This window comes from Cotesia typhae, unplaced genomic scaffold, assembly GCF_013202065.1.
Source record: "Cotesia typhae breed Kobodo isofemale line unplaced genomic scaffold, CoteBio_Ctyphae contig_33, whole genome shotgun sequence".
Taxonomy (NCBI): Eukaryota; Metazoa; Arthropoda; class Insecta; order Hymenoptera; family Braconidae; genus Cotesia; species Cotesia typhae.
Genome location: NW_027423741.1, coordinates 1,036,341 through 1,047,787, shown reverse-complemented (window position 1 = coordinate 1,047,787; position 11,447 = coordinate 1,036,341). Strand labels below are relative to the sequence as shown.

The 11,447-nt window shown below is 27.4% G+C and overlaps 3 protein-coding genes across 3 annotated transcripts; 2 read left to right on the top strand and 1 right to left on the bottom strand.

Annotated features, from left to right (window-relative positions):
- The first annotated feature begins 3,368 nt into the window (after positions 1-3,368).
- On the top strand, positions 3,369-6,248 carry Pig-t (phosphatidylinositol glycan anchor biosynthesis class T). Its single transcript, XM_074241295.1, has 7 exons — positions 3,369-3,690; positions 3,776-3,953; positions 4,282-4,513; positions 4,587-5,052; positions 5,145-5,297; positions 5,407-5,653; positions 5,733-6,248. Exons 1-7 carry the CDS (start codon positions 3,507-3,509, stop codon positions 6,001-6,003), a joined length of 1,731 nt encoding a protein of 576 aa, XP_074097396.1. The 5' UTR covers positions 3,369-3,506; the 3' UTR covers positions 6,004-6,248.
- On the bottom strand, positions 6,207-7,789 carry Sel (canopy family protein seele). Its single transcript, XM_074241299.1, has 5 exons — positions 7,693-7,789; positions 7,412-7,605; positions 7,226-7,338; positions 6,551-6,757; positions 6,207-6,483 (listed from the first exon to the last, which is right to left on the bottom strand). The coding sequence occupies exons 2-5, from the start codon at positions 7,518-7,520 to the stop codon at positions 6,313-6,315; spliced, it is 600 nt and encodes a 199-aa protein (XP_074097400.1). The 5' UTR covers positions 7,521-7,605; positions 7,693-7,789; the 3' UTR covers positions 6,207-6,312.
- Positions 7,790-7,966: 177 nt separating this feature from the next.
- Positions 7,967-11,415, top strand: Rrp6 (exosome component Rrp6). The gene is made up of 5 exons (XM_074241294.1): positions 7,967-8,159; positions 8,480-10,881; positions 10,951-11,107; positions 11,192-11,300; positions 11,385-11,415. Exons 1-4 carry the CDS (start codon positions 8,037-8,039, stop codon positions 11,249-11,251), a joined length of 2,742 nt encoding a protein of 913 aa, XP_074097395.1. The 5' UTR covers positions 7,967-8,036; the 3' UTR covers positions 11,252-11,300; positions 11,385-11,415.
- The last annotated feature ends 32 nt before the right edge of the window (positions 11,416-11,447 follow it).

The window sequence follows — 11,447 nt, the reverse complement described above, 5'->3', positions numbered from 1 at the left end:
TATTTATATTAATTTTTTTTTTTTCTATCTGAATGGTGTATTTTATTCTTTCATGATGTCTGAAGATTCATTAGTGGGCCGACTGATGGGATGATGGAAAATATGTGAGTATGGATCGGTTGAATGTACTTGTTAATTGTCGTCTGAGAACTACAGAACGTTTGACCGTTTGTCTGCAATGTCAAAATACCCAACAATAAGTTTTTTAAACTAATTAATTATAATAAATAATTAATTAAATGACAGATAATAATTAAAATTTATTAATAAATGTAATTAGTTTATGAATTAAAAAAAAATAATAATAATAATAAAATAATGAGTGAACTTGTAATTGATAATAAGTGACTGATGAGTGGTGGATAAAGATAAAAGATTAAAAACTGAGGTGATTATTTTAAATATATATTAATAATTAATAATGAATACGGTGTGTTTGAATTAATTATTTATTAATTTAATTGATTGACTTTCTATTTTTATTTGTTAATTATTAATAATTAGTATTATTATTATTATTTATTTTATTTATATTAAATTTCGACTGAGGCTTGTGTGTTTTTATAAATAATAATATGATGCGTGTTTGCGCCGGAGATACTGAGAGTGATTAAAATTAAAAAAAAAAAAGAAAAAAAAACTATATAGATTTTATTAAATTGAATAAATATTAATAAAATAAAATGATAAATTTTAAATAAATATATAATTGCTTATTAATGATAGGCAATTGTTATTTAATGAATACAAATGACAGCTAATAGACAAAGACTGTAGTTTAAGACAACTTTTAACAAACATTTAGAACCGCTAGTAAGTTTGCAACAACAATAATAATTCCGGTCCCTTCCAAACCGTTTTTAATAAAAAAAAAAAAAAAAATATCTAAATGAAATAAAAAAAATAATTAAAATAAATAAAGTTTTAAAAAATTTGTAAAGAATTTTGATATAAAAATTTAATTATTAATTTTTATCTCGAAATTTTTTACATTTATGATGGCATTAAAAATAATTGAAATAAAATTTTTATTAAATTTAAAAAATATCAGAATAAAGTATTTACTTTGTTCGACAGAAAAATATGTGATTTTTTTCACCCAGTAAACCTTGTAATGTATTAAGTCATAATTAAAAAATAGGATTAGGTGAGAATGATTAAATAATTAAAAATGAAAATAAATAAATTTTTTGCTCAAAAGTTGCCTTGCTAACAAGCGATTTGGAAGCGATCGTATGGAATTTGTAAATATCCATGGTGAATTTTCATGTTGGTTATTATTAATGTAGACTTTTAAAGCGTTTTTATTATTAAAGTGAATAAAATTATAATTAAATAAATAAACACTGCGTGAAAAAAAAAATTTTTTTTTAACAGAGCGAGAGAGAGAGAGAATAAATAGTGATGATGATGATGATGATGATGATGGTGATGATGATGATGATGATGTTGGTGATGAGATTGATTTTTAATAGATTAATACAGAAATAAATTTATTGAGTGGAGCTAATTAATTTATCAGTATGCTTTTAAATGTCACAAATTTGTTTACATTTAAATATTAATGGATAAATATCGATTCGAGTACGAATGCTTTTAAATATAATGTTTATAATTTTTAATTGTTATATTAACGTGAATTGTTACGTTTTTTTAGATTGAACTCTATCTGTCTAGTGATAAAGATTTTAAAAAAATAAATGAAATTGTAAATAAACAAATTTTTTCATTGTTTTTTATCTTTTTAATTATATAATTATTACTATTAATAATATTTTGTTTAAATACTCTTCTCTTATCTCAACCTCTGAAAAAATAATTTAAAAATAAAAAAAAATAAAACGGGGCATAAAATATTTAATATTGAACGTTGGTCATAGAATTATATTTACACAAATAATTAAAAGATTTAATAATAATTGATGTGTGGATTTGATCAAAGACACCTAAAGTGTTCGGGTTAATTATTGATTACTTTTAATTATTGCAGTAATAAATATTATTTTTTTTTTTTTTTCTACTTTTTATCAACAGCATATTATTTAATTGTTGATGTATAATTAAATTACAATTAGCTATTGAAGGTACAAATAATTGAGTTGGAATGAACAGTGTGCAGGTAGTCCTAAGTCATAAAGATTTATAATTGTGATAAAATTATAAATCTAACTTTTTAACAGATTATTTATTGCCGTGACTAACGGAGATGTAAGATCAAAATGTGTCAATATAAATATCTGATGTTATCATGATTATTATGATTATTTATTGTCTTTTTTTTTTTTTTTTTTTATTTTTTTACACTCCGTATAATTAAACGTTTTAATAAATTATTAAATTACTGGTTTAATAAAACAGAGAAATAATTAACTGTGTCGCAATTATTCGTGTTAAATGTTTTGACCTTTTATTTTCTCGTTAATTATAACTCTTAATTAACTATTATGACATCTGAATGTACGTGAGCATCTAGATGTGAATAAAATGTTTAAAATGAAATGTAAATTATAATATTTTTTTATTTTAAATTATTAAAATTTCCTGTTATAAATTATTGACTAAAATATGTTGATTTTTTTTTTAATTATACTTTTAAAAACTGAAAAATAATTATGACACTGAAGTTGACAGATATTAGAAATTTTTTAGTTAAAAAATTGTCATAAAAAAAAATTTAATTAAAAAATGGACTTGTAGAAATTTTAACAAATTAAAAATGCAATTTTTTAAAAATAATTTTTAAGAACAAATTTTTGTGTTAAAGAAAATTAAAAAATTATCAAGTTACAGTTAATGTTATTAATATAAGGAAAAAAAAAAAAAATATTCCATCAGTTTTTGATACACTTGAAGGTAAATATAAAAAAAGTTTTGAATAAATTTCATTTATTTCCATATTCATTAATTAATTCACACCAATTTATTATTTTAATTTATTTTCTCCCATATCCGAATTTGAGTTGTCAATTATTTATTTAAATACCTCTAATTAGATATTTCTGATTACAAATAAATGAGTAAATCATTAATATTAATGGTGTATTTTTCCACTGCATAATTGCGGGCATTGAACTAAAATATTAATTAGCCATTTTATTTATTTTGTCATTGAACTTTGTTTGAATAATCCACTTAAAAATTCCTCAATAATTTTTTACATTAATTTAATATTTAGTTTAATAAAGAATTAAAAATTATGTTTGATTTTAATTTAACCGTAATAATAATTAATTACATTGAAAATAATTTAATAACTTCATAGAACTCTGTATTACCAACTGCTCGTAACAAAGATAACTGCGCGATTGTTTTAAAGAGGGCGCGCAGATCGAGTGTTTTTTTTTTTTTTTACTCTAAAATTATTAAGAAAAAAAGATGTGTTTACATCGTGTTGAAGTTTAATAAGTAATTATGTAAATAATTAAAATAATAATAAATAATTATTTAAGTAAAAATACAAATTATTAAAATAGTTTATTATTATTATTATTATTATTGATGTAAAAATGATACGAAGCTTATTATTAATAATTGGAGTTTATTTATTGAAAAACACTTCGGCTTTAAGTAATAATTATTACAACGATTCATTCGATGAAGAATTGTTTATAAAACCACTGCCTAGTGGTCATGTGTACGCTTATTTCCAATTTACAACTCTATGGCATATACCAAAAGACCCAGACTATCGTAAGTAGCTGATAAATAAAATTATTATTATTATTATTGTCAATGTTAAAAGTCAAATTGTTAATGTAAAAAATTTTTTCAACAGTCCATCATTCACATTTGTTTCCAAGAGGTCTAGCAGTGTTGATAGCACGACACAATGTTGATGAATTGCATATAAGTTTGACTTCTGGACTGTGGAAGTATCAAAAATGGGGCTATCCAGTTTACGATGCTGGTTCTGGTGCTGAAATTTGGGCTTGGTTCAATGAAAATGTTCAGGAGTAAGTTTGGTTTTTTAAATGGTACTGAAATTGAGAGACATCTGGTAATTTTTAGAATTTTTTTAACAAATAAATTAGACTTTATAAAAAATTTTTTTAAAAATTACAATAACTTTTTGACACAACTAAAAATATAATTTATTTATTTGTTAAAAAAAAAAAATCCTACAAATCATCAGCTGTCAGCTAACTCCAGTATCATAAAAAATTTTTAACATTAAAACTTTAAGGGCCAGTTTTTTAATCCTGGATAAAATTTTATCTTGAATTGAAAAACTGGCCGTAAGTTTAAAAAATGATTGTAATTTCTAAAAAATTTTATTTGCAGTGTTAATGAATCTTGGAAAGGCCTAACAAACGCATTGTCAGGATTATTATGTGCTTCACTTAACTTTGTTGATCCATCAAATAGCTTGTCCCCAGAATACAGTTTCAGACCGACTGGCGTACACGAAAAATCACTTAATTCTAGTCACTTGAGATATTCATCGTTACCTCGTGAAATAGTTTGTACTGAAAATCTGACACCATTTAAAAAACTCTTACCTTGTGACTCTAAGGTAATAACAATTATAGTAAATAAATTTTTTGTAATCACCGATTGAAGCTTAATAATTAATTATGAAATTACAGAAGGGTCTGGCGACATTATTGAACTCAGCATACATTTACAATACAAACTACCATTCAATAGGTATTCATTTTCGTACCGTCTGTCGCAATCCATCATGCACGTTGTCATCTTTAGAGCTTCGTCAAACAATCTCCCTCGTTTACGACGCAATGGCCGACGAAAATCAAGATTGGTCGCTGAGAAAACTCTTTGGCATGGGTCTCCAGGGGGTTTGTCCTCTAGCAACTTTAAGCAATATTTATATAGATACAGGGACTAATCAAACTGTACATACTTATCAACTGTCACCTCCACCCACTGCCACAATACTTAGTCTTCGAGGTGGACAGCAAGATAAAATAGCTGTCTACGATAACAGAGTTCATACTTCCAAGGGAATTTTTAATATTGCCGCTGTACATAAAAAATTACGGACTAATTTTATTAATTATCCGTCAATATTATCTGCTAATAGATATATTATTGGTACGTATTTTTTTTTACCAATGATTAAAATTAATAAGTTAATAAATGTAATTTTTTTTTTTTTTTTTTTTTTTTTTTTTTTTTTTTTTTAGGGTATGGCCAAGAAAAAGGTAGTCTTGTCACAAAATTATTTAATAATCATTGGCAATCTATTGATGTAATTTTACTTGAAAATATTCCGTGGTATTTATCTGTTTATTTACATACAATGAAAATTACTCAGGGCAACGAAATTATTAAACCTTGTAAGTATTTTATTTTTTTTTATTAGGTAAAAAATTCAGTTATTGACACTGGAAATTAAATCACTGTTTTTTTTTTTTTTTTTTTTTTATTTAAATTAATTTTTTTCAGTACTTCTTCGATATTTATCTGGTCGAGAACGTCAACAGCCATATTACTTAGAACTAATAATCCGATTGCCACCTCATTCGATAACTAAATTTTCAATAGAAATGGAGTATCTATTTTTAAAATGGCAAGAGTATCCACCTGACGCTAATCATGGTTTTTATATGGGTCCAGCAGTAATTACGGCATTGTTACCAATTGCGCGTAACTATACAGGATTACCTATCGATGGAAGTACGATAACATCGAGGTCAGTAATTAGCTTTAGTAATTAAAATCTTATTTTAAACATACAACAAGTTATTAAATGTATAATTTTTTGTTTACAGCTTCAATGCATCACGAAATGGTTATTTGGTTCAATTGAGGACAGAAACAATATTAATTAGCTTGCCAACTCCGGATTTCAGCATGCCTTACAATGTAATTTGTTTAGCGTGTACCGCTGTTGCACTGGCATTTGGTCCACTGCATAATATTTCAACTAAGAGACTAGTTTTGAAAAAAAATACTAAAGTGGGATGGAAAGATAAAATTACCAAAGCAATTAAATCATTCTTCTCAAAACGTAAATCTGAAGAAAAAGAAAAAGAAGATTAAAAACAATTTTTTTTAATTTAAAAATAATTTAACAGTTGAATTTATTTGTAACAATCAATTAAATGATGATATTGCAATTATAATTTTTACATTTAATAAATTATTTCATTGTGATGTAAGTTTTTGATTAGAAAAATACATTCCTTATTTTTAATATCGTTGGAAATTATTTCCAATATGACTAAGTATTTGTAATGCCTCTTATTAACAATTTAAAAATATATATATATATATATATATATATATATATATATATATATATATATATATATATATATCTATTTATATTTAAAAAAAAAAATTAAAAAATTAAAGTTCATCTTTAGCATCATCGTCATCGTTGTCATCAGTCTCAGAATCAGCATCTAAATCTTCACAGAGACTCAAAGATCGTGTACATATTTGGTTGACAATATCAGAACTGTCTTTTTTGAAAATACTTGTGATATAATCTTCGTTGTCATCAATTATTTCTTCACACTAAAATTAAAAATTAATTATTGCTTAAGTGTAGGGGCTTAAAAATTTTATTTTGAATTTTACTTACAGTAAAACGCAGACTTTTATTGAGATCACTATCCTGAACAATATTAACTTTGCCCATATCAGGATTCATACCACCAGATGGTGAAATTAAATTAAATATCGTGAGTTTTTTATTAGATTTGTATCTGGCGCGTACATAGTCATCTAATTTAACACATACATTTTCTAATATTTCAGAAAAGTGAGTTTCAGATTCTATTATTGGTACCTAAAAAAATACCATTAAGTTAGCCGATATCTAAAAATTTTTAGAATTTTTTTTACTGAAAAAAAAATAATGACAAAATAATAAAAGGAAAAAAAAAAAATTCAATTGATGAAACTAAAATTAGCCGACATTGAAAAATTTTTATTTTTTTTTTTTTTTTGATTAATTGAATTAGCAATAAAAAAATATTTTTAAAAAATTGCACAAATAGTTTTTAAAATTTTTTTCATGTAGAATTTTTTGTAATAATTTTATTAATAAAAAAAATTCTGAAAATTGTCAGCTGTCTGCTAATTTTATTTTTATACTTTAGTGTCTTAAAAAACAATAATTGATAATTTTATTTGATTGATCAACTGAAAATAAAAAATCTTTAAAAATGAAAATGAAAAAAAGAACTTTGAAATTTTATGAGAATATAATTTATTTGAATTATTTTTATGAAGAAATAGTAATTAAATAAATTACCTTCTTGTTAATCATATTTCCATGAGCATCTATCCGACTTCCTACTTCAATTTGACGAGAAGGATCTATTTGAGCCAAGGCATTTTCTATTTCTTTGACAGTCGCTCTACAAACTGAAGAAATTATTTAATTAATATTTACAAATAATAATTAACATAATTAAAAAATTAAAAATGAATATCTTACCAACGCATTTTAATTCATCAGCATGCACTTCACTCGTGTCAAAGTCATATTGTGCATTTATCGCCACAATAAAAAATAACAAAATCACCATAAAAATATTTAAATTCATTCTTAGAGATTATTTGTTTCCCTTAAAAAATTGGAGTAACGACTTATTGAAACGTCCAGGATTTAATAAACATGTGGCACTTAAGCTAGAATGATTTAAACTATTAAAGATAAGGTCTATTTGTGTTGTGTTGTATTGTATTGTTTTTTTCAACCGTAAAAATTAAACTCACTAATAACAGCTGCCCACGTGTACGGAATTCTCCTATCAAAAACATACATTCATACTTATCGAAAATAAATATACGTAATATTTATGAAGTAAAGTCAAACATTAGATTATATATACGTAATACTGTCCGCCAAGTCATCAAAAATTTCATCAGTCGGTCATTTAAATTTTTCTGTTATCTAAAAATTTTATAAAATCAAAATTAAAAAAAGTTTGCCCGTCACGTGTCGCCATCTGTCACCTTCTAGCTCTGAAACTACCAATTACTTTTTTTTTCTCTCCACCAATGTAAAGTGCTAATTTTTTTTTGGAGGTTTAGAATTATTTAACCTCAAAAAAATAATAATGGGTGAAAATTATAATAAAAATAAATTAATTAATGGTGAGCAAAGTAATGTTGATTCACCGAGTCCACCAGCCATGGAAAAATTAATTCCTGACTTTGAAAGTTTTGATGACTATGTTAAGGTAAATAAAATAATTTTTTTCTCCACGTGTTTGAGGTTAAGAATTTTTTTAATTTCAATTTAAATTTAAATAATTTATATTTTATTTAAAATTTATGACATTAAAATTAGCTGTCACTTGAAAAATTTTTAATTTTATTTAACAATTAAATTAATTAAAAAGAAATTATTTTTTAAAAATTGTATTTTTAATTTCTGCATCTCAATTTTTTTTTTTTTTCCATAATTTATTTGTTGAAAAAAGTTCTAAAAATGATTAAATATCTGCTAAATTAATTTTAATTGAAAATTTCTGTAATTAAATTTAATAATTAATTTTAGGCTGGATTTAGCGGCGTTGGAAATGGAATCAAGGTGGCAAACAGTTTGCCCAAAGGCGAGAACTTTCAGTATTACTCGTGCTTCCAAGCCTTCAAAAATTTTCGCATCAAGCAAACTAAAAAAATAAGTGAATTAATGCAATCCATCGTCGAGAGAACTGGAACCGCAGGCAGTATGACAGATCGTGACACAGAAGAAAAATTCAAGCTTTTAATAGACACCAACGACATTCTCCTGGATCGCACAAGTGTTCTGCTGGACGAGGAGGCGGGAATAAAAAAGAACCTCGACGTAGAATTGATCGTGACATCCACCAAGACAAATAATTGCGGCTCGTGGAATACATCAACAATAACCCAAGCCCCCAAGGCTGGAGGCATGACAAACGCTCAAGCAATAAGACTTCTAGCCGCTAAAAATGTCCAGCGACCCCAGTTGTATTTCAAAGACAAAATTGACAACAGTTCAAAGCCCTGGGAGCCGCGAATTAAGGACAAACCAAACAGCTTGAAGCCTCTGGGAATTTATTTGATTGACGGAATTAAAGGTCAAGTCTTTTGTCATCCCTATGAATTTGAACTGGACCGATTTTCACCGCCAGAAAAGCAATTGAAGAAAGAAAAACCTGTCAAGTATAAATCTCTTGAACAAACTCCGTTGATTGTTATAGAAACTCTAGAAGATTTACAAATAATGATTAAAGATTTGGAGAAATATGACGAAATAGCTGTCGATTTAGAACATCACTCATACCGTTCATTCTTGGGAATAACGTGTCTCATGCAAATATCAACCCGAGACACTGATTACTTGGTAGACACTCTGTTGTTGAGGTCAGAATTACATTTATTAAACGAAATATTCACCAAGCCGTCAGTATTAAAAATATTTCACGGAGCAGACCTGGACATCCAGTGGCTTCAACGCGACCTTTCGCTTTACATCGTCAACATGTTTGACACTCATCAAGCAGCCAAGCACTTGAACTTGCCTTTCCTCAGCTTGGCTTATTTATTAAAAACCCACTGCAAAGTCGATCCCAACAAACACTTTCAGCTGGCAGACTGGCGAATCCGTCCTTTGCCCGAGGAACTGATGAAGTACGCGCGTGAAGACACGCATTACTTACTCTACATCAAAGACATCCTTCGAAATGCCTTGATCGACGCAGCGAATGGACAGACAAATATTCTAAAGGCTGTCTATGACCGTGGAGTTGACATTTGCAAGAAAATTTACGAGAAGCCGGTATGCGACGAAACCAGCTGCATGAACATGTACCGCAAGAGCCAGAAAATGTTCAACAACAAGCAGTTGTACGCGTTGAAGCATCTGTTTGCCTGGCGGGATGAAACTGCCAGGCAAGAAGACGATAGCACTGGTTACGTTTTGCCGAATCACATGTTGCTGAATATTGCTGAGACCTTGCCCCGTGAAATGCAGGGTATTCTCGCGTGTTGCAATCCTATTCCTCCGCTAGTTAGGCAGAATTTGTTGAAGCTCCATAAATTGATTCTTAAGGCGAGAGAACAGCCGCTGATAAATCCTGTGCTGCAGCAGGAATTGAGGCCCAGGTTGAATTTAAATAATCAATCCGCTGATTCTGATATCTGGATGTGGTCGCCGCATGATAATATTACTGGAGTTGATGTTCAAGCTAATTTACCTTGTCTGATCAATGATGAGGATGAAGAAGGCTCCAATATGGACACCACCAGGGATGATGATAAAAATAATTTTAAAAATTCTGAGCAAACTGCCAAAGGAACACATCATCAAGTGACGGTGTTTGACAGCCCGGCTAATTCCGACGATGAAGACTCCACTGCCAGGAAAAAACTTTTGAAAGCCAAGAAATTATTTGTCAGTCCGTTTCAGAGGTACAAGCTCGTCATTCCGATGATTGCTGCAATAGAAGAACAAGAGCGTAAGAGGAGAGAAGAAGAGGAGAAACGCTCTGAGGAAACTAAGACGAGACTGGCTGAAAGAGAGGCTGCTGATAATGCCAAGCGTGTCGAACGCATTCATCAACACTTTATGAATGTTGTGAGTCAGAATGATGTAAGTAAGAAGAAAATTGACGACAATCTTCAAGTCCCCCTGACTGCGATACCTGGGACTAAAAAAAGAAAACAAGATATTAAGGAGGAGGATGATAATAATGATGATAAGAGTAATATCAGACAAAGTAAACTTGATTTCACAAATCCTGCACCTGCTAATGCGAGCACAGTTGTTGTTAATGCTTTCAAAAAGCGGCAAAGGAATGATGAGGAGGATGATGATCATAATTGTCAGCCGAAAAAAAAGAAGATGACTAGGAGGCAGAGAAAAGCTTTTAATAAGGCTAATAATAATTCAGTCAGTCCTGTTAAACCATTAAATGCTTTTGCAAATTCTGAGTATGTTTTAATTTGTTTCTTTATGTAGAATTTTGTTTGAATTTTATTAATTGATTTTTGTTTTTTTAGCTTGAAGAGAAAATCGCAAAAGGCTTTGAATAGAAAAGAGTTGGAAGAAAAGGGTATGCTACCTCGACAAGATTTCAATTATAAAGAAGTTGATTTCTCTAGTTTTCAGGGAGGTAGTAAAACTTCTGCTAAGAACGCGCCTTTTATGCAACAGCAGGTAATTTATTATTATTATTATTATTATTATTAATTTATAAGTGTTCAAAATCAAGTCTATTTTTTTTTTTTTTTTTTTTTCCAGAACAAAGACAAGAGAAAAAAAGGCAAAGGCAAAAAGAAGAAAGAAAAACTAGGAATATGAAACTTTGAAAAATTTTTTATATATATTTTATATTATATATATATATATATATATATATATATATATATATATATATATATATATATATATATATATATATATATATATATATATATATATATATATATATATAATAAAATAAAATAAAATAATCTATTTGATAATTAATAATCTAATAAAATTTATTACAAGTTTT

Coding starts and splice junctions, on each gene's coding strand:
- Rrp6 (XM_074241294.1), top strand. CDS start 8,037: ATGGGTGAAAATTATAATAAAAATAAATTAATTAATGGTGAGCAAAGT. Junction 8,160..8,479: donor GTTTTGATGACTATGTTAAG/GTAAATAAAATA, acceptor AATTAATTTTAG/GCTGGATTTAGCGGCGTTGG. Junction 10,882..10,950: donor AATGCTTTTGCAAATTCTGA/GTATGTTTTAAT, acceptor TTGTTTTTTTAG/CTTGAAGAGAAAATCGCAAA.
- Pig-t (XM_074241295.1), top strand. CDS start 3,507: ATGATACGAAGCTTATTATTAATAATTGGAGTTTATTTATTGAAAAAC. Junction 5,053..5,144: donor TGCTAATAGATATATTATTG/GTACGTATTTTT, acceptor TTTTTTTTTTAG/GGTATGGCCAAGAAAAAGGT. Junction 5,298..5,406: donor CAACGAAATTATTAAACCTT/GTAAGTATTTTA, acceptor AATTTTTTTCAG/TACTTCTTCGATATTTATCT.
- Sel (XM_074241299.1), bottom strand. CDS start 7,520: ATGAATTTAAATATTTTTATGGTGATTTTGTTATTTTTTATTGTGGCG. Junction 7,339..7,411: donor TGATGAATTAAAATGCGTTG/GTAAGATATTCA, acceptor TAATTTCTTCAG/TTTGTAGAGCGACTGTCAAA. Junction 6,484..6,550: donor ATAAAAGTCTGCGTTTTACT/GTAAGTAAAATT, acceptor TTTTAATTTTAG/TGTGAAGAAATAATTGATGA.